Here is a 24,386-nt window from a genome sequence, read left to right on the forward strand (position 1 = left end):
TTCCCGACCCTGGGATCAAACCTCGGTCTCTGGCACTTCAGGCAGATTCGCTACCATCTGATCCACCAGGGAAGCCCAGTATATACATACATCAAATCGTTATGTTGTACGCCTAAGCTTAATGCTGTGTTGTATGTCAATTATTTTTCAAAAATAAAAAAACAAAAGATTAAACATTGTGGGATAGTAGTAAGAAAAGGACACATAAAAATAAATTCAAAATTAGATGCCATGGAAAATTTGCCTGTCAACTCTTAGAAATGAATACTTGCTGTGTGTCAGGCAGTGTGGTAAAATGATTTAGAGTAAAAGTCTGCAAACCATCCTGAGGGCCAATACTATCCAAAGAATTTGTCTGTTGGCATGACTCACAAGCTAAGAATCTGTACATTTTTAAAGCAAAATTGCACAACAGTGACCTCCTGTATACTGCAAAACTGAAAAGGCTTACTACCTAACCCTTTACAGGAATAGCTTGCCAACCTGCTTGAGACCACCATACTGGCCTTCTTCCTGTACCATCTTATTGCTTAGACTTAACTGTTTCTCCCAGTACGTAAAGATGGGAATAAGAATGAATTACTGATATTCATAAGGACGTGGTTGAAACTCACAGGCATGATGCTGAGGGAAAGAAGGCAGATGCAAATGCACCCACAAACTGGTTCTCTTTTGATGAAGTTTCAAAATCAAAACTAAAACCATGATGAGAGAAACCAGGCGGGTGGTTGTCCTGTGGGTAGGGACAAAGAAGGGGACCTCGGAGACTTGTAGCGGTTGGAATCACCTCTAATATATCTCAGTAAGGAAGTTGGTTACAGGGAGTGTGTGAAATATGAAGGGCTTCCCTGGTGGCTCAGATGGTAAAGAATCTGGCTGCAAATGTAGAAGAACCCAGATTTTATCTCTGGGTCGGAAAGAGTGTGTACATGCCCCCAAACCCACTGAGCTGTCCCTTTAAGCTTTATAGACTTCAGTGCTTATGAATTACACGTCAATACAAATTAAGAAAGAGAAAGTGGCATGGTGGTGGAGATGTGGGAAGTAAGCCCTCCGCTTCACTTCCTGGGGGAGTGCAAACAGGGCTACTCTTTTGGACAAAAAAAAATCTCTGGCAGTGTTTAGTAAGAGTGAGAGTATTTCTTCTCCATGTCTGAAAAGATCCAGAAGTTCCTGTTCTTTGCAGTTACCCTAGAAACTCTTAGAAACCCTTTCAATGAAGTCACCTAGTCCTTTTTTTTTTTTTTTTTTTACCCCAATTCAGTTCAGTTCAGTTGCTCATTTGTGTCCAGCTTTTTGCGACCCCATGGACTGCAGCACTGCCAGGCTTCCTTGTCCATCACCAACTCCTGGAGTTTACCCAAACTCATGTCCATTGAGTCAGTGACGCCATCCAACCATATCATCCTCTGTCATCCCCTTCTCCTCCCGCCTTCAATATTTCCCAGTATCAGGGTCTTGTCAAATGAGTCAGCCCTTCGCATTAGGTGGCCAAAGTATTGGAGTTTTAGCTTCAACATCAGTCCTTCCAATGAACACTCAGGACTGATCTCCTTTAGGATGGACTGGTTGGATCTCCTTGCAGTCCAAGGGACTCTCAAGAGACTTCTCCAACACCACAGTTCAAAAGCATCAATTCTTAGGTGCTCAGCTTTCTTTATAGTCCAACTCCCACATCCATACATGACCACTGGAAAAACCATAGCCTTGACTAGATGGAATTTTGTTGGCAAAGTAATGTCTCTGCTTTTTAATATGCTATCTAGGTTGGTCACAGCTTTTCTTCCAAGGAGCAAGCATCTTTTAATTTCATGGCTGTGGTCACCATCTGCAGTGATTTTGGAGCCCAGAAAAATAAAGTCTGACACTGTTTCCACTGTTTCCCCATCTGTTTGCCATGAAGTGATGGGACCAGATGCCTTGATCTTAGTTTTCTGAGTGTTGAGCTTTAAGCCAACTTTTTCACTCTCCTCTTTCACTTTCATCAAGAGTCTCTTCAGTTCTTCTTCACTTTCTGCCGTAAGGGTGGTGTCATCTGCATATCTGAGGTTATTGATATTTCTCCCAGCAATCCTGATTCCAGCTTGTGCTTCATCCAGCCCAGTGTTTCTCATTATCTACTCTGCATATAAGTTAAATAAGCAGGGTGACAATATACAGCCTTTACATACTCCTTTCCCAATTTGGAACCAGTCTGTTGTTCCATGTCCAATTCTAACTGTTGCTTCCTGACCTGCATACAGATTTCTCAAGAGGCAGGTCAGGTGGTGTAGTATTCCCATCTTTTTCAGGATTCTCCACAGTTTGTTGTGATCCACACGGTCAGACATTTTGACATAATCAATAGAGCAGAAATAGATGTTTTTCTGGAACTTGCTTGCTTTTTCGATCATACAACAGATGGCAATTTGATCTCTGGTTCCTCTGACTTTTCTAAAACCAGGTTGAACATCTGGAATTTCATGGTATTGTTGAAGCCTTGGAGAATTTTGAGCATTACTTTACTAGCGTGTGAGATGAGTGCAATTGTGCGGTAGTTTGAGCATTCTTTGGCATTGCCTTTCTTTGGGATTGGAATGAAAACTGACCTTTTCCAGTCCTGTGACCACTGCTGAGTTTTCCAAATTTGCTGGCGTATTGAGTGCAGCACTTTCACAGCATCATCTTTTAGGATTTGAAAGAGCTCAGCTCTTTTGGCCCTGACCAGAGAGCAAACCTGTGCCCCCTTGTGGTGGGAGCATGGAACCACTGGACCCTCAGGGAAGCCAGTCACCTACTCCTTTCATCCATCCAATGAAGCAGGTGCTGTTACCACGGCTATGCTACAAGGGAAGGAAACTGAGGCACTGCTCAGAGGACTCGCCCATGGCCGCATCTCATAGCTGGTAAGTATCAGAATAAGGATTTGAACCCAGCACTCACTCAGACTCCCCCTCCACCTCCCCTGCTCTGTGTTCATAACCATAAGGTGTCCCTGCCTGTTTGGGGGGAATATTGGCAGCAACCAGCTTGTCCAATAACAGCTGCTGCTGTCGTGCTCAGTCATGTCTGACTCTTTGCGACCCGATGGCCTGGAGCCCTCCAGGCTCCTCTGTTCATGAGGTTCTCCAGGCAAGGGTACTGGGCTAGATACTGGGTTGCCATTTCCTTCTCTAGGGAACTTCCCTACCCAAGGATGAAACCCGCATTTCCTGCATTGGCAGGCAGAATCTTTACCACTGAGCCACCTCGGAAAGCCCTTAATAATGACAGGGGACTCAACAAACTCTGATACAGCAATGCTTAATGAGACCACAAGACACTTTAAAAGCACAAAGTTTGGGGACTTCCCTTGTAGTCCAGTGGTTAGGTCTCCATGCTTCTACTGCAGGGGGAATGATTTTGATCCCTGGTCAGGGAGCTAGGTTTCCCCAAGCTGCATGGTTTGGCCAAAATAAAAAAGTCTGGGTTACATACACTGGCTTAGAAAAATGTTGGAGACATAGTCACCAGTGCCTGCGTGCCAAGTTGCCTCAGTTGTGTCCGACTCTTTGCAACCCTATGGACCACAGTCTGCCAGGCTCCTCTGTCCAGTAGATTCTCCAGGCAAGAATACTGCAGTGGGTTGTCATTTCCCACTCCAGGGAATCTTCCCGACCCAGGAATCAAATCCAAGTCTCCTGCCTCTCCTACTTTGATAGGTGGGTTCTTTCAACCAGCTCCACCTGGGAAGCCCATAGTCACCCAGAATAAAGCGAAATATTGACACCATCGATGTCCAGGGTCAGCAAACTACTATCACTGTCCAGCCCACTGACTGGTTTTGTAAATAAAGTTTTATTGACACACAGCCACACTCATTTATTGACATATCACCTGTGACTGCTTTGGGGTTACAAGGAATGGCAGCATCAGATAGTTGTAATAAAGACACTATGGGCCGTAAGACAGACAGTATTTTACTCTCTGGTCCTTCACAGGAAAAACTTTGCTGACTTCTGGCCAATTTGGATAAACAGCAAAGACAGACCAAAGTGAGTTGAAGACTGAGTGACTGAACAACAATAAACCAGCAGGAACGGTTGTTTTAAGACATGGATCAGATGACCACCAAGATGTGTTTGGTGTGGGAACAGCCACGTAATGGATGCTCCAAAAAGTGGGTGTGGGGGTGTGGGGAGAGGTGTGGGAAGATGGGTTTGATGCCTTCTCCCTGTCCAGTTCGGGAGGCCCCGAGAGCATGGACCATTTCTTCCCCCGCCCCCCGACCCCAAGGTGTCCCCAGAGCCTAGACATGCCTAGCACACAGTATGGGTTCAATAAAATTTCTCCCTCTCAGGAGGCTAGGAATAAGTGAGGCATTGTGGGGGTCGGGGGGCAGGCCGACAGAGTGGGACTTAGCATCTAGATAATTTCATCTCTCTCCCAAGAACCTTTCAGTGAACTTTGGCCTGGAATCCATGCACTGCTTGGGAGATCTAATGATAAAATTCAGGGTGTCCAATGTATCAATGAGGGGGGAAAATCTCATATCTTTATTCTCACTGACTCTAACTGATATTTACCATTTCCTCAATTATGAATGAAGTTCTTGTGGCTTCGTCTCAAGTAGAAAACCACAGGCATTTTTGCATCAGGTCACATTGCCCCAGGTGGCTCAAAATACAGTTGACCCTTGTTACTATTGAGAAATCACTGGAGTGATGAGATCTTGTTAATGTGGTGATACACACAGAGGTGGACCCTTAAGTTCTGTTTGTTTGCTTGGGTATTGCTCTATTTCAGAAGTCTTTTAGAAGTTATTGCTTTGCAAGTGTTTGAAAGCAATTTTTTATTGTGGTGAAATATAGTAAACATGAAACTTACCTTTTAGCCTTTTTTCTTTTCCCTTTGGTTTTTTTTTTTTGTTTTGCTGGCACCATGTAACATGTGGGATCTTAGTTCCTAGACTGGGGATCAAAGCCACACCCCCTCCAGTGGAAGCAAGGAGTCTTAACCACTGGACCGCCACCTTTTAACCATTTTTAAGTGCAAAGCTCAGTGACAATAAGTACTTTCACTTTGTTGTGAAACCATCCCCAGCATCCATCTCCTGGACTTTCTCATCTTCCCAAACTGAAACTCAGTCCCCACGAAACACTGACTCCCCATCTCCCTGCTGGTGGCACCTACTACTTACTTTCTGTTTCTATGAATCTGACCCCCCTAGGGACCCTGAGTGGAATCACACAATATTCATCCTTCCCTCTCTAGTTGATCTCACTGAGCACAATATCTTCAATGTTCATTCACATCGTTGTAGCCTGTGTCAGAATTTCCTTCCTTTTTAAGGTTGAATAACACCTCATTGTGTGGGTAGACCCCATTTTGTTTATCCATTCATTCAAGGATGAATCACTAAGCTGTATTTAAAAAAAAGTATTTTAATAAATATGTTTCATATATATGGCTGAGTCCCTTTGCTGTCCACCTGAAACTATCATAACATAGTTAATCCACTATATGGATTTAATATGGATTTAATATTTAATATTTTATATGGAGTTAATCCACTCCATATAAAATAGAAAGTTAAAAAAATATATTCCAACATCACGGACTTTGTTGTAACCTCCTGTATGGATCTGATGAATCTAACAAATGGTACTTTTAAAATCAAAGTGTTGTTGCTCAGTCACCAAGTTGTGTCTGACTCTTTGAGACCCCATGGATTGTGGCACACCAGGCTTCCCTGTCCTTCGCTATCTCCTGGAGTTTGCTTAGACTCATGTCCATTGAGTCGGTGATGCTGTCTAACCATCTCATCCTCTGTTGTCCCCTTCTCCTCCTGCCCTCAGTCTTTCCCAGCATCAGGGTCTTTTCCAATGAGTCGACTCTTCACATCAGTGGTCAAAGTATTGGAGCTTCAGCTTTAGCATCAGTCCTTCCAATGAGTATTCAGAGTTGATTTCCTTTAAGATGGACTGGTTTGATCTCCTTGCTGTCCAAGAGACTCAAATTGAAGTATAGTTGATTTACAATGTTGTGTTAGCTTCAGGTGTATAGCATATACACCTGAAAAAAATACATATATTTTTCAGATTCTCTTCCATTATAGGTTATTACAGGATATTGAACATAATTCTCTGTGCTCTACAGTAGAACCATATTAACTGGTTGGGAAGATCCCCTCGAGGGCAAGGCAACCCACTCCAGCATTTCTGCCTGGGGAATCCCATGGACAGAAGAGCCTGGCGGGCTATAGCTGGCAGGCTACAGTCCATAGGTTCAAACAATCGGACACAACTGAAGTGACTTAGCACTCATGAACCTATCTATTAATCCTAATTCCTGATTAACCCCACCCACACCCCTTTTCCTTTGGGTAACCAGAAGTTTGTTTTTAATAACAAATGGTATTTTGATGAGAGATTCCAGGTGACAAAGGGGCCCAGTAGAAGGTATTATTTATGGCTTTTGTAGGCACCTTCCTCCATTTAAAAAAAATTACATTTTACAACTTTGTTGGTTTAAAGACACATGTAATCTAAGCTAGATTATATTCATTTTTTTCTCTTTCTGATTTTAAAAGAAATTAAAACATTTTCACGGGTCCCTCTGAGCACGGTGGGCTCTGAGCACTGTGGTTTAACTGTGCCAGATAGATATGTAAGTCCTGCATCTAGGACCTTCCAAAAGGTTAGGACCCCTGTGAATTTAATTTTATATGTATTTTTTATTACTTTTTTTGTTATTTGTTTTTGGTTACAAGCTTTAGTTAGTTCTGCTCCCGGTGAATTTTAAAACTTCACATTTGCCTTGCAAATTCCCTGGTGGTCCTCTGGTTCCGACTCATTGACAGGTTCAAGATCCCGCTGGGTGACTCGGCCAAAAAAAAAAAAAAAGAATACACACACACACACACACACACACACACACACACACACATATACATACATGACTATCATGCTGTCTGTCCCTCTTCCAACCACAAAAGCGTCCCAAAGCACTCCAGGGTGGCCATGATTCCCACCCTCACCCCCGCCCCTAATTATCCCATCCCTTTTGTTCATTTCCTGGAAAACATTAATTACCCATTGAGATGCACTAAATTGTTCTTTCTCACTAGACTGTGGGTCCCCGCGGACAGGGTTTTTGTCCCTGTGGAGCCCCGTGGTGGTCTCCCGCGCCCGGGCCCCCCAGAGGTCCCCAAACGCGGGCTACGTGGCAGCCGGCGGGGCAGAGAACTTCGCTGGGGCGCCTCAGGGACTTTCCCGGTCCCGCCGGGAAAGCGTGATCTCACCCGGTTCCTCCCTCCTCGCCGGACGCGGAAGGGGCGGGCGGCGGCCGTGCGCCTGGGGCTACAGGCGGGCGCCACCAGGCCGTCCGGCCACCAACCTCCGCCCCGAGGACGCGAGCGGTGTGGCCGGTTGCCCCCGCGACCCCAGGTAGGTGAGGAGGGGGCGAGGGCCTGGGGGGACGGGAGACCCCCGCAGGCCTGCAGGGGTAGGGGGCCTGGCACCCTGCAACCCTCGCCACGGGTCAAGGCCAGCTGCCCCCACTGGGAACTTCGGACGTCCTTGCGATGCATGTTCAGGTCGCCCGCCCCAACGCTGCAGCTCCCATCCCTCGCCCAAGTCCTCATCCCCCCAGCTCTTCCTCAACAGCCGGAGTCCTCCCCAGCGGGCTCTGTTTCCCTCCCAATACCCCTTTCCTCCTCCTCCTCCAAACGGGGCGCTCTCTCTGCCCCAGCCCGGGTTCCTCCTGCCCCGTGATCGCCACTCCCACTGCCCTCTCCTCCAGGGCACTGAATCCCCACTTTTCCCAAGGGCTTCGGGGACCCCTTCCCCCTTCCCACGGCACAGTGCACTTCTTTCAGTGGGTCTCATCCATCAGATTGGTTCCATCCCATTCAGAATGAATCCGGGAATGATCAGCTCCTCATTCCCTAGACCTTCCTGTGGGGTATGGGGGTCGTTGGTACTGGCTCAGGATTGGATCCAGGTCAGCTCAGTTGTGGCTGCTGGCACCACTCAGGGCCTGGCTGGCCCCAGACCTTCTTCCTGGCAACTGTACTCCTACCCTCTCCTTGTGGCTGAGCAGGGGTTTGGGGGAGGGGCACCCCCTGTGACCTGGGCAGGCTGAGGTGTGGGTTCTAGAGTTTGGGGGAAGATTGGTGGAAGCCCCAGGCTCCAGAGCCTGCCCTGGCTTCTGTGTCCTCCTCTGAATTAGGGCCATTCATTCATCCTTCAACAAACATTTATGGAGCACCTGCTGTGTGCCAGTAGACACTGTTCAGTACATTGGGCACACAGTAGGGGCCAAATAGTGTCCTCATGGAACCACAGTGGGCAGAAACTGTGACCCGTGTGTGTGCTAAGTGCAGAGGGCAGGTATCTGATCCCTTCTTTAGTGGACAGGCTTGATAATTCTTCAGATCCAGGCGTGGGAAGGGGACTGCACATAGTAGGTGCTCAGTGAATAAAGGGGGCTTTATTCTGATGGCTCAGATGGTAAAGCATCAGCCTGCAATGCAGGAGATGCGGGTTTGATCCCTGGATCCAGAAGTTCCCCTGGAGAAGGGAATGGCGGCAACCCACTCCAGTATTCTTGCCTGGAGAATCCCATGGACAGAGGAGTCTGGTGGGCTACAGTCCACGGGGTCACAAAGGTTGGATAGGACTTAGCAACTAATGCCCGCAGTGAATAAAGGCAAGGACCCTGTAGCCAGGCTGTCTGGTTTAAATTCCTGCCTCTTTACTTTCTACCTGTGTGATCCTGGGCAAGTCACTCAGCCTCTCTGTGCCTCCCTTTACCCCTGGTTAACAGGCTGTTTTTGAAGGAGTCTTAACTCTCAGGGTTGGCTTTTGCTTTGCAGAATGCCTGGCATCTAGCAGGTGCTCAAGAAACACTTATTGAATAAATGCCCCTTGAGTCTCCTACACATTTTCCAGAGATAGTCTGGTTATGTTTTAACTTTCATATCTCTTGGGAACTTTTTAAAAAAAATTTCTTTCCTTAAAAAAATATTTATTTGACTGTACCAGCTCTTAGTTGAGGCAGCCGGGATGTTGGGTCTTGGTGGCAGCATGCAGGATCTTTAGTTGCAGCAAGCAAAAATCCTGGTTGCTGCGTGTGGAATCCAGTTCCCTGACAAGGGATCGAACCCGGGCTCCCTGCATTGGGAGTGCATAGTCCTAGCCACTGGACCACCAAGGAATGCTTTATTATATTGTTACTCTAAACTCTCACACGTGACAAGGGCCACTTTCCTGCTGGTTTTACACACAAGGAAACTGAGGCTGAAAAACAGGCTCCTACAAGCTGGCAGATGGCAGAAGAGCCAGGTTCCCCACTCCTGTGGCTGCTCCCCGGCCGCCCAGGCGCCCACTGTCAAGTGTGAGGTGGGCTTTGCCCTGGAGGCCATGGAAAGTAGGGCATCAGGAAAGCCAGGTTTCCTGAAGGCTGGGGTGACTGCTGGGCAGGGCATATTGAGTGGATGGGGAACATGCTGGGGGAGACAGTGTCTAGGGAGGGGGCACTGAGTCTGGGCTCAGGCTGGCAGACAGGGGGATGGAGAAGAAACAGCGTGTGATTTTAGGCAATTTGCCGGGAGGGCAAGCAGGAGTGGTCGTGCCTGGCTGGTTCTCAACCTGGCTATGCTGTGTGCTTTTGCACAGACGCAGCCCTGAGCCTCTGCTGCGGGGGCCTCTAGCTCGGGGGCCTCAGCTGGGGCGGGGGGCCAGGGTGGGGCAATCATCATGCACTTGAAGGCTCGTGGAGCAGTCAGGATGTGCTAGGCATTGGTCTGTACCATCTCTACATGGATTAGACCTACGGCAGCCCTCGTAGGAAGGGCTTATCTTTGTACCCAACCCACAGAGGTGGAGACTGAAGCACTGACATGTATATGATCAGTCCAAGATCATAACCTGGAGGCAATACAGCTGAGATCTGAGCCCCAAGGGCACACTCTCTCTGACTGCTCTCTGTTGCCCTGGAGGTGACTCATTTCAGAAAGGTGTCCTGTAAAAGGGGACAGCCTTTGGCTCCGAGACGAGCGCAGCCGGCACGGTCTTGCTGACCATCCGAATTCCAAGAGAACCCAAAATATCTGAGTTTCACACACAATCTTCTCTGTTCAATGTTGGCAGCTATTTCAGATTGACTTCTCACACTGTTGCTGGTGTAGTCGGGAGTTGGTAAGTTTCATTTTTCCTTTTTAGCATTAATTTTAAGATTTTTTTTTAATGTGGACCATTTTAAGTCTATTGACTGTGTTACAACATGGCTTCTGTTTCACATCTTGGTCTTTTGGCCATGAGGTTATGTGGGATCTTAGCTCCCAAACCGAGATCGAACCTGTACACCCTTCATTGGAAAGTGAAGTCTTAACCACTGGACCACCAGGGAAGTCCCTCCTTTTAACATTTTATAGACATAGAACCTGAATTCAGAATAGGACACAGATCCTAAGTCCTGAACTTGAATTTTCGGAGTGAACACTGCATGAAATAGAACTTAATATCCAGCCCCCATCGTGTCCCATCCTTCACACTATATCGGCTGTTGCCCTTTATCAATTAAAAATTTGAGGGTGCATGTCAACATGTGTCTGATTTTTTTAATCTTTTTTAAAATTAATTTTTATTGGAGTATAGTTGATTTACAATGTTGTGTTAGTTTCAGGTGTACCAGAAAGTGAGTCAATTCTACATATACATATATCCACTCTTTTTCTTTTTTTAAGCTTCTGTCCCCGTATACATTATTACAGAGTACTGAATAGAGTCCCCTGTGATTTTTTTGCTTTTTAAGTTACTACACACATAGCTGTTTCTAGGAGCCACTGAGAGGTGGAAATAAAGTTGATCCAAGGGTCAAAACTTCAAGTGATTTTGATATTTCAATAAGTTTTGGCTGACTTGTGGTCCCATCTGAAAGTGAGATTGTTGTCCTTTTTAATTCCGTTTTGTTGATGATGGTGAGCTCACATCAGAGGTAGGAGAAAGGATATACTTTGCCTTTTTCTTACTGCTCACTTGTGCCTGCATTATGGCGACTTGTCTGTCTTCCACTTTCCTCCAGGACTACTCTGGCCATGAGCTCATTTCACGGGCTATTTTAATGATAACTAGATAAGTCTGTTTCTCAGGCCATGTAACCAGGTCCATGGAAGCTGGAATCTCTGGTGATACTCTTTGGAGACCACAGGGTTAATGGGTTTAGATTCAGGCAGCCTGGCTTCCAGTCTACCTGTGCTGCTTACATACCTTTTCTCATACTAATTCTCCCCCCCCCCCAATATTTATTATTTATTTATTTGGCTGCACTGGGTCTTAGGACATCAGTTCCCTCACCAGGGACCAAACCTGGGCCCTCTGCATTGGGAGCACAGAGTCTTGATCACTGAACCACCACGGAAGTCCCATTCTTGTACTAATTCTTCAAGATCTACTATGTATTTTTTCAGGTCTCGATTCAAACTCTCTTTTTTGCATATATGTATATAGTTTAAGTGAAATCTGAGCCTACTGAAACAAAGTTGGGTTTAACGGGGTGAAATTTTTTCTTTCTTCACACTGCCCAACTTTTCCATTTTAATGAATTAAAATTGAATAAAATGTAGTATTTACTTTCTCCCCAGCAACTTGTAGCCACATTTCCTGTGCTCAGTAGCCACACAGAGCTGGGACTGCCATCACAAAGTCCCTCAGGTGTGGGGCTTAAACACCAGAAATTTATACTCTCATGGTCTGGAAGCTGGAAGTCCCAGATGAAGGTGTAGGCAGGGCTAGTTCCCCCTGAGGCCTCTCTCCTTGGCTTGCAAATGGCTGTCTTCTCTCTCCATGTCCTCAAGAGATCCTCTGTTCTCAAGGGTGTTTGTGTCCTAATCCCATTTTATAAGGACACCAGTCTTATCGGATTGGGCTTCCCAAGTGGCTCAGTGGTAAAGAATCCACCTGCAATGCAAGAGATGCAGGAGACCTAGGTTTGATTCCTGGGTGGGAATCATTTTAACTTGATTACCTCTCTAAAGTTCCCATCTCCACTGTAGTAACGTCCTGAGGTCCTAGGGGTTAGAGTTTTAACATCTAAACTGGGGGAGGGGGACCCAATTCAATTAATGACAGCCAGTTAGGATTCCCTGGTGGTCCAGTGGTTAAGACTCTCTGCTTCCAACGCAGGGAGCAAGGATTCAGTGCTTGGTCAGGAAACTAAGATTCTGAATGCTGCATGGCACAGCCGAAACAAACCAAAAAAACCCCAACCAGTTACGCTCCATGATAATTATATGGGCTAGTGTGTGTTTCAGTCATATTCAGCTCTTTTTGATCCTATGGACTATAGCCCACCAGGCTCCTCTGTCCATAGGATTCTCCAGGCAAGAATACTGGAGTGGGTTGTCATTTCCTTCTCCAGGGGATCTTTCTGACCCAGGGAATGAACCCGCGTCTCTTATGCCTCTGGCATTGACAGGCAGGTTCTTTATCACTAGCACCACCTGGGAAGCCCACATGGGCTCCAGTGACAGGCATTTTGGTTTTAGGATTGGAAACACTAATGTCATAGCACTGTTCTGCCCATCCCTAACTGTGCAATCTAAGTTTGCCCCTCCATGGAATGGAAAAAGAAAGATCATGTACCTCTTTTGTAGCCCAGGTGTTGGCAGACTTTTTCTGGAAAGGATGAGAGCATCTATTGTTATCTATCGGGGCTACATGGTCTCTGTGGCAGCTACTCAGCTGAAAGCAGCCTTGGGCCTCAGGTCAATGAGTGAGCATGCTTGTGTTCCAGGACAGCTCCACTAAAACAGCCTGTGGGCTGGGCTTTGTGACCCTTGTCCTAGGCAGTTGTACACAGTGTCATCATGTGTACAAGCAAGCTTGACCAAAAATCTGATGGAGGACAGGGAGTGAGCTGTGGGGATACACAAGGGAAACAGTGTTCCAGGCAGAGGAGCAGCCAGTGCAAAGGCCCTGAGATAGGACCGTGTCTGGCAAGTTTGAAGGACAGCAGGAAGGACAGTGTGGCAATTAAGAAATATAATATACTAGGACCTAGTGGTCCGATGGTTAAGACTCTGTGCCTCCACTGCAGGGGGTGCAGGTTTGCTCCCTGGTTGGGGAAACTAAGATCCCACCTGTGGGATCCCACATGTGTGGCCAAAGAAATACACTTGTTTGTATATAATGTGTATATATACGGCTTCCCAGGTGACTCAGTGGTAAAGAATCTGTCTGCCAATGCAGAAGGCCCAGGTTTGATCCCTGGATCTGGAAGATCCCCTGGAGAAGGAAATGACAACCCACTCCAGTATTCTTGCCTGGAAAATCCCATGGACAGAGGAGCCTGGCGGGCTACAATCCATGGGGTCACAAAGATTTGGACACAACTGAGCATGCATTTTTTATATACATATACCTACTTTGTTGCCATATATTGCCATATATTTGCTTTTAACAGAAGTAAAAACATTTATGGAAAAAAGGAACTCTTTGCAGTAATATATGGCTCATATTTAGTCTTTATAGAAAAATAATTCAGAAACCAAGGAAGCACATAAGCAATACTTGCTCTCCTTTTTATAGTTATGACTCTACTTTTTAAAAAAATATTTCTTTATATATTATTTATTTGGTCGTGCTGGGTCTTAGTTGCAGCATGTGGGATCTAGTTCCCTGACCAGGGATTGAACCTGGGCCCCTGTATTGAGAGCTTGGAGTCTTAGCCACTGGACTACCAGGGAAATCCCTTTTCTATTGACGAATGAAGCACTGAAATGTTGACCTTCAGTCTAGTGGACAGAAGTGGTTTTGTCACTTTGCTTTTGTCATATATTATATATAATAATAGTATTTTATGTACAGTTTATAAATTGGACTGGATTGTCAGCTCCAAGAGGGAAGAGTATTCCTTTTTTATTCTTCATTCTGTCCTGATATGATCAGTAGTGTCCAATACATGGCAAATGCTGGAAAATTACCTCTTGAATGAATGAATGAATGTTATCTATGTATACTTTCCTCCTCTTCACAGACTTCCTTTATTACTTGCAATAAATATGTGTACAGTTTTTAATCTGTGGATGGCACAATGGCTTGCTTGAAATGTGAGCAAATGTGGTCCTGCTGAGCCCATTTGCCTTCTTGGCAATACGCATGAGGCAAGGCCACCGCATTTAGACAGGTTGAGGTGGTTCTAGGTTTTCGAGTTAAAGCCCAAGTGCCCTCTCCCCCACACCCCCAGGTCCACAAGACCCTGCATGACCTGCCCGTCCCTCCCTGCCCATCCCTCCCTGCCCATCCCCTCCCTGCCCTCCCCTCCCTGCCCATCCCTCCCTGCCCATCCCCTCCCTGCCCTCCCCTCCCTACCCATCCCCTCCCTGCCCATCCCTCCCTGCCCTCCCCTCCCTGCCCATCCCCTCCCTGCCCTCCCCTCCCTGCCCTCCCCTCCCTGCCCATCCCCTCCCTGCCCATCCCTCCCTGCCCTCCCCTCCCTGCCCATCCCCTCCCTGCCCTCCCCTCCCTGCCCTCCCCTCCCTGCCCATCCCCTCCCTGCCCTCCCCTCCTCCCTCTCTCCTCCCTGCTCACTCTGCTGCAGCTACACGGGCCTCCTCGATGCTCCTCAAACACACCAGACAGAGTCCAGCCCCAGGGCCTTTGCACAGGCTGTTCCCTCTGCCTGAATCTCTCTTCCCTTAGATGTTCGATGGGTGACTTTCTCCCCATGTTCGTGTCCTGTTGAAATCTCTCTTCTCATCAAGACCTTCCTAAACCATGTTGTTTAAAACTGCACACGGACTTCCCTTGTGCTCCACTTGCTAAGACTCTGTGTTTCCAATGCAGGGGTCCCAGGTCAGGGAAGTAGATCCCATATGCCACAACTAAAGATCCTGTGTACCACAACTAAGACCTGGTGCAGCCAAATAAATAAATATTAAAAACAAAACAAAACTGCACACACCCACCCCTTAATTCTTGGAGACCATGACCCTCCTCCCCTCCTTGTTTTTCAGTGGCATTTATACAGTCTAAATGTGATATACCGTGAATTTCACTCATGTCTCTGTTGACCACTTGTCCCCCCCACTAGGAAGTCAGCTCCATTTTTTTGGGATCTCTGTTATTTCTCCATCCCCATAATCATTTCAACATGTCAGGCCACTTCAATTTTCAAAAACAACTAGACACTGCTCACCTCCTCGTGGGTTTCCCCCAACACCGCCTCACCCTCTGCCCCTTCTTGCCAACTTCTCCTCTGCCCACTCCGCCCAGTCACATCTCCCTCAACCCTCCACCCTCTGGCTGTCTCTGCTCTGTGCCTGGCTTTCCTGGAATCATTGACCTTTGTCCTTGGCCCTATGACATTTGCTCAAAATGAATTTGCAAAAAAAAAAAAAAAATGCTGAGTCATTTATACAGTGACGTCTGTGATTTGTCAGTCAAGGGGGTTGATGGATGAATCAGCTCCTGATCCAGATCAGGGATTCTCCACGTCAGGGCTTTTTAGCATCTAGGGCTGGGTCATTCTCTCCGGGACAGGGGAGTTGTCCTAGGCGCTGTGGGATGTTGAACTGCATCCCTGGCACCCACCCACCCAATGCCAGAAGCCTCCTTCAATGCAGTTGTGACAACCAGAACTGTCCCCCAGATGTTTCCAAGTGTCCCCTGGGGGGATAGAGTTGTCCATGGTGGAGATGCACTGGTTTTGGGCTCTTGGGGGGGTTCTCATCGTGGGCACCAGGGTGGAACAGGCAGTAGGCATAGTTGAGGGGCAAAGAAAGTGTTCTTAGCCCCCTGGACTGGAAGTGAGGCTGTGCATTTTTACAGGTCTGAATGTGATATACCTTGAGCACCTGGGGACTTAAAATTGGGGGTTTGGGACACTTTTCATGGTGTCTTGTTCTGTGCCCTTGGGAGAAACCTTCTCTCTGTGCCTGCTTTTTTTTTTTTCCCCACACCATGTGGCTTATGGGATCTTAGTTCCCTGTGCTGTGCTGTGCTAAGTTGCTTCCATTGTGTCTGACTCTTTGTGACCCCCATGGACTGTAGCCCGCCAGACTCCTCTGTCCCTGGGGTTCTCCAGGCAAGAATACTGGAGTGGGTTGTTATGCTCTCCTCCAGGGGATCTTCCCGACCCAGAGATCAAACCCAGGTCTCCTGCGTCTCCTGCATTGCAGGTGGGTTCTTTATCACTAGTGCCACCTGGGAAGCCCTTAGTTCCCTGACCAGGGATCAAACCCATGCTCCCCAGCAAGTGGAAGCACTGAGTCCTAACCATTGGACCATGAGGAAAGTCCCTCTTTGCCTGTTTTCTTTTCTTTTCTTTTTTTTTTTAATTGCTTTATCTAGTTTTATTTTTGGTTGTGCTGAGTCTTCATTGTTGCATGGACTTTCTCTGGCTGTGGAAGGTGGGGGCTACTCTTCAGCTGCTGTGCGCAGGCTTCTCGTTGCAGCGCTTCTCTCGTTGCGGAGTCTGGGCTCCAGAGTGCTCGGGCGTCAGTGGTTGCAGCACATGGGCCCACTGTCTGCAGCTCCGAGGCCCGGGGCACAGGCTCAGTAGCTGTGATGCATGGGCTTATGTGCTCCACAGCATGTGGGATCATCTGGGACCAGGGATAGAACCAGTGTCTCTTGCATTGACAGGCAGATTCTTTACCACTGAGCCACCAGTGAAGCCCCTGCCTGTTTTCTTTTATTTATTTTTGGTTGTACTGGGTCTCTGTTGCCGCACGGGGGTGTCCTCTAGTTGTGGTGTCAGGGTTAGTCAGTGAGGTGGCTTCTCTTGTGAAGCACAGGCTCTGGGCACTCAGGCTTCAGTAGTTGCAGCCAAGGGCTTAATTGCTCTGAGGCATGTGGGATCTTCACGGGCCAAAGATTGAACATGTGTCTCCTGCACTGGCTGTGCTTTGCTGTGCTTATTCACTCAGTTGTGTCCGACTCCTTTCGACCCCATGGACTGTAGCCCACCAGGCTCCTCTATCCATGGGGATTCTCCAGACAAGAATAATGGAGTGGGTTGCCTTGCCTTTCTCCTGGAGATCTCCTGCATTGCAGGTAGATTCTTTACCATCTGAGCCACCAGGAATACTGGAGGCTCAGAGAATACTGGAGTGGGTAGCCTATCTCTTCTGCAGAGGATCTTCCCGACCTAGGAATTGAACCAGGGTCTCCTGCCTTGCAAGCAGATTCTTTACCAGCTGAGCTACCAGAGAAGCCCCCTGCACTGACAGGCAGATTCTTAACCACTGTGCCACCGGGGAAGTCCTGTGCCTGTTTTCTTATCAACAGTGTTGGAAGGTGTCAGTGTCATATATTCACTGATTCATTCATTCAACAAGTATTTATTAGGACCTTCTCCATGATTCCACAACCCCTCACCCTCTGATGATTCTGTTGGTTGGGAAGTGAAAGTGAAAGTGAGACTCACTCAGTCGAGTCAGACTCTGTGACCCCATGGACGTCCATGGAATTCTCTAGGCCAGAATACTGGAGTGGGTAGCCTTTCCCTTCTCCAGGGGATCTTCCCAACCCAGGTTGGGGTTCGAATCCTTCTCCAGGATCGAACCCAGGTCTCCCGCATTGCGGGTAGATTCTTTACCAGCTGAGCCATAGGGAAGCCCAAGAATATTGGAGTGGGTAGCCTATCCCTTTTCCAGCGGATATTCCTGACCCAGGAATTGAACTGGGGTCTCCTGCATTGCAGGCAGATTCTTTACCAACTGAGTGGTTGGGAGGCAGGCAGAAAATGTAAAAGGTTTAACACACAGGAAAAGGTCACCTGGTGGCCAATTCTGTTGTGTGGGGACATGGAGAAGACAGACTGGGATAGAGAACCAGGGTGGTCACGGAGGGCTCCCTGAGGTGGTGTCATTGTACCTGGGGGCTGAGGATGAGATTTGGGTCACCCAGGCAAAGGTCTTGGTGCTCCAAGCAGAGGGAATGGTGTGTGCAAAGAGCCTGTGGTGGGAGCCAACTGGGCACTTTTCAAGAAATGGAGAGAAGAGAAAAGAGCCTCCAAAGGGCTTGGCAGCAGTGTTAGTCATAGACCTGACCCTCTGTCATGATTAGCTTCATAGTAATAATGAAACATGTATCAGTTAGCTATTGCTACATAACAAATTACCCCAGAACTTTGTGGCTTCCTAACACAACATTTATTATCTCACACAGTTTCTGAATATTAGGAATCTGGGGGTCAGATGAGCTGGATGCTTCTGTCTCTAGGTCTCTGATGAACTTGCAGTCTGGCTGTCTTCCTGGCTGCATCATCTGAAGACTCAACTGGGGCTGGATTCTGAGATCGCCACCCCCATGTGGCTGGTGGTGAGAAGCCTCAGTTCCTCCCCAGGTGGGCCCCTTACATCGTGATTTACCCCTGACAGAGTGACAGAGTGACTAAGAAGGAAGCCAGTGTCTTTTATTTATTTTTTTTAAATTATATTTATTTTGGCTGTACCATATGGCATGTGAGATCTTAGTTCCCCAACTAGGGATTGAACTCACACCCCCTGCAATGGAAATGCAGAATCTTAACCACTGGATTGCCAGGGAAATCCCAAGCCAGTGGCTTTCATAACCTAATGTCACAAGTGACGCCTCATCACTTCTGCCATATTCTATCAATCTCACAGAACTCTAGGACCACATTGGAAGGACCACCCCAGACTGTGAATACCAGGATGTGGGGTCACTGGGGTCACCGAGGAGACTGACCCTTCCTGAGTGACATGTACTGAGCACCTGCTGGCTTCCATTCATGGGACTCAGAGTTTTCCATATGTTAACGCTACTCACTCCCTGAAACACTTCCATAAGTAGGCTTATTAGCAGCCTACTAGGCAGTGTAGTCTTGTGGTTAAGCACATTAGCCCCAGCCTCTGGAACCAGACAACTGGGGTTCAAATCCCAGCTCTGGGATTTCCCTGGCAGTTCAACAGTTAAGACTGGGTGCTTTCACCTAGGGGGTGCAGTTTCCATCCCTGGCTGGGGAACTAAAATCTCCCATGCCATGTGACAAAAAGTCAAACAAACAACTAAACAAACAAACCCCAGATCTCTCATTGACTGTGACTTGGGGCAAATGACTTCACTTCTCTGGCTTACCTTTTTCCTCTGTGAATGGAAAAAACGTTAGTTGCTCAGTCGTGTCGACCCTTTTTGACTTCATGGACAGTAGCCCACCAGGCTCCTCTGTCGGTGGGATTCTCCAGGCAAAGATACTGGAGTGGGTAGCCATTTCCTTCTCCATACGGTCCTCCTGGGAATGGCTACCCACTCCAGTATTATTGCCTGCAGACTTTCCAATTGTGGCACTTGGGCTTCAGAGCCTGGGCTCAGTAGCTCTGCTGCAGATGGAATCTTAGTTCCCCGATCAGGGATCAAACCCACATCCCCTGCATTGGAAGGCAGTTTCGGAACCACTGGACCATCAGGGCAGTCCGGGTCTGCTAGGTTTCGGCGGCATTGGCGGTGGTGGGTGGGGGTGGTGACGTCTGGACTGCCTCTCAGAGCCCCCTTTCTGGTGATAAGCATGTCTTTCTGCTTCACAGGTCTGCTCTGGTCCCCAGGGGGCCTGGTACCCGTGAGCAGGGTGGAGACACCGGGCCTGCAGCGCAGCGGGGCGGCGTGCGGAACATGACTTCATCATCCAGTGCTTCTCCCGCAGCCGCTGGAGGCCACGCCCACCTGAGCCCATGGCCTGCGAGGGCCCTTCGCTCTCTGCCGCCTTTGACATTCTAGGCGCCGCGGGTCAGGACAAGCTCTTGTATCTTAAGCACAAACTGAAGACTCTGAGGCCCGGCTGCCGGGGGGCGTACCTCCTGCACGCCATGGTGCTCCTGAAGCTGGGCCAGGAGACCGAGGCCAGGATCTCCTTGGAGGCGCTGAAGGCGGATGCGGTGGCCCAACTGGTGGCCCGCCAGTGGGCTGGTGTGGACAGCACCGAGGCCCCAGAGGAGCCCGCAGACCTGTCCTGGGCTGTTGCCAGGGTGTACCACCTTCTCGCCGAGGAGAAGCTGTGTCCCGCGCCTATGCGGGAGGAGGCCTACCGGGCAGCCCTCCGCGCTTTCAGCTCCAGGGACGACCTCCAGCTGGGGGAGCTCCAGGAAGAGGCCCGGGACCGGTGCGGGTGGGACGTCCTTGAGGATCTGGGAGGAGTCCAAACACTGCGCTCCAGCTCCTATCTGGGCTGCCTCCCGCCCTCCTCGGCCTCACCTGCCCGGGCGCGGAGCGACCCGCGGCCCATAGAGCATCTTTCGGGCTGGAGCAGAGCGTGTTCCCTGAGATCCACTGGCAGCCCGGCCTCCCTGGCCAGCAACTTGGAAATCAGTCAGTCGCCCACCATGGCCCTCCTCAGCGTGCACCACAATCCCCATGGGCTCAGCAAGCTGTGTGACCATCCCCAGGCCAGCGTGGTGCCCGAGCCCACCCCTTTGGGTTGCCAGGAACCGGAGGAGATGAGCTGGCCCCCATCGGTGGAGGCTGCCGGCTCCCCGGTGCGGCCAAGCAGCCCAGTCCCCGGGCTTCCCGAGGTGACCACGGATGCCTGCCCCGCCAGCCCGCACGACCTTCCAGAAGTGCCGGAAATCAGCGCCCACTATCCGGTGGAGTGTACAGATATGCCAGCAGCCCCCAAATCTCTCCCTTCACCTTCCAAAAACACCTGTCTAGTCACAGATCAGACGCCAGTCCAACTTTCAGAGGAAGACACCGCTTACCTGTCGGCTCAGCCACGCCCACCGACTCCTTCCATGCCCCAAACATCCCCGTCCTTTCCTTCCCCATCGATGTCTCCCTTTCCTTCTCCATCGACCTCTCCTAAGTCTCACCCGACCTCTCCTAAGTCTCACCCGACCACTCCTAAGGCTCACTCGACCCCTCCTAAGGCTCACTCGACCTCTCCTAAGGCTCACCCGACCTCTCCTAAGGCTCACCCGACCGTCTGGAACCCAGAGCCCTCTCCTGCGGAGCTGGAGTCGTCCGAGCAAAAATTCTACAACTTTGTGGTGCTCCACGCGAGTGCGGATGAGCACATCGCACTGCGCGTGCGCGAGAGGCTGGAGGCACTGGGCGTGCGCGATGGGGCCACGTTCTGCGAGGATTTCCAGGTGCCAGGGCGTGGTGAGCTGCACTGCCTGCAGGACGCCCTAGACCACTCGGCCTTCATCATCCTGCTGCTCACCTCCAACTTCGACTGCCGCCTGAGCCAGCATCAGACGAACCAGTCTCTGATGCGCAGCCTCACGCGCCACGGATGGCAGGACTGCGTGATCCCCTTCCTGCCCCTGGAGAGTTCCCTGGCCCAGCTCAGCCCCAGCACATCTAGCCTGCTTACCGGCCTGGTGTGGCTGGACGAGCACTCCAAGATATTCGCCAGGAAGGTGACCAACACCTTCAAGCCCCAGATGCTGCGGGCCCGCAAGGCCAAGTGGAGGAAGGACCAGGATGCCCGGGCACTACGGGAACAGAGCCAGCAGCTGGAAAGTGAGCGGCAGCAGGCAGCGGCGTGGGGCGCGGAGTACTCGGCTTACGTCCACAGCTACCTGGCCTACCAGACGCAGGTGGAGAAGCTCCGGGTTGCTTTGGCGAACTACATGCCATTTGGGACTCAGCTGCCCTTTGGGGGACAGGGGTCCCTGGGAACCCCACCATCACCCTTTCCCACCCTGCCGGGTCATCAGCCGCCGCCCCTACCTCCTTGGCTGGGGGGCACGCCCCCACCGATCTTCCCGCAGCCCCCGCCGACCTTTCCGCAACCTCCGCCGACCTTTCCGCAACCTCCGCCTACCTTTCCGCAGCCCCCGCCGGCCTTGCCACAACCCCCACCGGCCTTCTCACAGACCCCAGACTTCCCACAGGCACCACCTGCGCACTCTCAGAGCCCTGGGCTCCAGCCCCTCATCATACACCATGCACAGATGGTCCAGCTGGGGGTCAACAACCACATGTGGAATCAGAGAGGGACCCAGGCACCCGAGGACAAGACGCAGGAAACGGAATGACCTAGTGACTGGACCTGATGACCTTGGCTTTGACCACCACCACCCCCCCTCCCATCTCTAGAAGGCGGTGGAACATGGGGTCCTTTGCTACTTTCAGGACACTGCGGGGGGGAAACTTCCATCTCAGGAAATAGGGCAAAATGGGCCCCATGACTTTCTGGCCCTGGAGGTGGCCAGAACTGGATGTGAATTTACAAATTCTCTCTCTTCCCCTCTCTAGATGGTGGTGATGGGGAGAATGAGCTGGGGGTATGGGTATGGTGTTTCAATTGTAATAAATATTTATTGAATGCTTTGATAGCACCATTGTACTCAGGAAGGCCTGCTCCTTGCCATTTGTCCAGATAAAAACGTGGCTAGTGGGACTTCCCTGGTGGTCCAGTGGTTAAGACTCTCTGCTTCCAATGCAGGGGGCGTGGGTTCCATATCTTTTCAGCAAACAGATCCCACATGCCATGCTGTGTGGCTAAAAGCAAAACAAAAAACAGAGTAGGTGGCTACTATTGCCATAAAAGGAACAGGAGCTGAAAATTTGGTTTTACTTCATTCCTCAGGATGTAGTCGCATGGGCCATCCCCAGCTGCAAGGGAAGCTGGGAAATATAATCTTCTCATGGGCCATGTGCTTTGCCAAAAGTGTTGGTTCTAATGCTAGAGAAGGTGCAGAGAAAACATATTGAGAATACATTTAGCTGTTTCTATTGCAGCCCTTTTTGGGGGAAGAGGGGGTCTGCATTGATGCTCTTACCTTGAAGGCTGGGCTCCGATCACACTGTGTATTCTTGTACAAGTGCCTTCACCTCTCTTGAGTCTCTGCTTTCTCATCTGTGAAATGGGTTTATGAGGCCATTGTTCCAAGATCATCAGCAGATCATGGGTGATTGCACTGAAATACCAGAGACAGTGTAAATGCTTGTTAACTTCATGTCTGATATGAGGGGATTAATCGTTTTAAGGGTCTCTTACCCTCTTTTGAGAGTAAGAACAGAATTAACGTTTGTTGATTACCATTTATCCATTTATCCATTTATCCATTACCATTAATCCATTCTGGAGGCTTTATATACGTAAACATTCTAATCCTCAAAAATGACCTCCCTGGGACTTTCCTGGTGGTCCAGTGGTTAAGACTCCGACGTCCACTGCAAGGGATGTGGTTTCCATCCCTGGTCAGGGAAATAAGATCCCACATGCCCTGCAGTGCAGCCAAAAAAAAAAATTGACTCCCCCCCCGCCCCCCCCGCCAGGGTAAAAGATTCTGTTACTGGTCCCATTTTACAGATGAGGAAAACCAAGGCTGAGAGTGGTGAATTCTGGCCCCAAAGCCACACTGATTGTAAATGGGGAGGTTGCAATGCCGTAGTCAGATTTCTTAGGGAGGATATGAGGACCAGCCCAGGAAGGGTGTATGGGGTCAGGTGTGCAGGCCTCCTCTGGCCCAACAGCATGATTTGAACACTGACTTGGCATGCCCTTTGTTCCACCAGCCACCCCAAAGGGCGGGCCTGGTGTGAGTCACCCAGGGCTGTCACGCACCATTTGCTATTTTAGTAGCTGACTCAGATTTTGTCGAGGATCTGCTCCTGGACTGGCCTCCCCCCAGTGAAGTGAAATCTGGAAAGATTAGATTCTTGGTTGGGGTGGGGCCAAGGGAACAGACGGTTTCCTTTATTTTCTCTTCTTTTTGACACTGCAGCACGTCTTACAGGATTTTAGTTCCCTGACCAACGACCGAACCTGGGCCACCCCAGTGAAAACGCGGAGTCCCAACCACTGGGCCACCAGGGAAGTCCCAAACAGAAAGTTTCTGATGACTGAGGCTAGGATCTGCCACAATTCATTGGACACGCCATTTTTTCAGTTGACCAATATTTATTGAGCTCCTGCTGTGTGCCAGAATCGTCCCAGATATTGGGGGTGCAGTAGGGGCAAAGACAGATGTGAACTGTCCCCTACTCTATTTTCAATTGCAGGCGGAGGTGGAGGGGAGGGAGCAGTGAATGCGTCATCAAATGAGGAAGCGAGGTAGTTTCAGAAAGTGAGGAGGCTTCAGAGGAAATAAAGAGGGCACCTAATGGTAATGCCTCACGAGGAAGAACTTTGGCTCAGATAACCAGGAAGGGCTTCTCTGAGGAGGCTGCGTTACAGCCAATATCTAGAGGAAGAAAAGGAGCTGGTCATCATGGGGAGAACTTGGAAATTCCAGGAAGGTGATCTTCTGGGCATAAAAAACAGGCTGTGCAAAGACCCTGGGGCAGGACCGCACATACTGTTGCATGAACAGCAAAGACAGACAGAGTAGGTGAGGGGGACAGAGGGAGGAGGTCCGGGAGAGAGGGGACAGGCACGTCGTGCAGGGCTTTGTGGGCTGCAGGAGGACTTAGGTTTTTGCTTTTAGGGAGTTGCGATCGCTGGAGGGCTAC

At 49.5% G+C, this 24,386-nt stretch overlaps 1 protein-coding gene across 3 annotated transcripts; it reads left to right on the top strand.

The window, feature by feature from the left end:
- Positions 1 to 7,292: 7,292 nt before the first annotated feature.
- TICAM1 (TIR domain containing adaptor molecule 1) lies at positions 7,293 to 22,267 on the top strand. 3 transcript variants are annotated; one of them, XM_070464924.1, is made up of 3 exons: positions 7,293 to 7,406; positions 10,113 to 10,160; positions 19,514 to 22,267. In XM_070464924.1, the coding sequence occupies exon 3, from the start codon at positions 19,658 to 19,660 to the stop codon at positions 21,962 to 21,964; it is 2,307 nt and encodes a 768-aa protein (XP_070321025.1). In that variant the 5' UTR covers positions 7,293 to 7,406; positions 10,113 to 10,160; positions 19,514 to 19,657; the 3' UTR covers positions 21,965 to 22,267. The 3 variants fall into 3 exon arrangements, with proteins under 3 accessions (XP_070321025.1, XP_070321026.1, XP_070321027.1); XM_070464925.1 differs by lacking the exon at positions 10,113 to 10,160; XM_070464926.1 differs by lacking the exon at positions 7,293 to 7,406 and having other exon boundaries at positions 9,723 to 10,160.
- The last annotated feature ends 2,119 nt before the right edge of the window (positions 22,268 to 24,386 follow it).

Source organism: Odocoileus virginianus, chromosome 3, assembly GCF_023699985.2.
Source record: "Odocoileus virginianus isolate 20LAN1187 ecotype Illinois chromosome 3, Ovbor_1.2, whole genome shotgun sequence".
In the NCBI taxonomy this organism is placed as follows: Eukaryota; Metazoa; Chordata; class Mammalia; order Artiodactyla; family Cervidae; genus Odocoileus; species Odocoileus virginianus.

Bases quoted from the DNA above. Each gene is read 5' to 3' on its own strand.
- TICAM1 (XM_070464924.1), top strand. From the start codon at position 19,658: ATGGCCTGCGAGGGCCCTTCGCTCTCTGCCGCCTTTGACATTCTAGGC.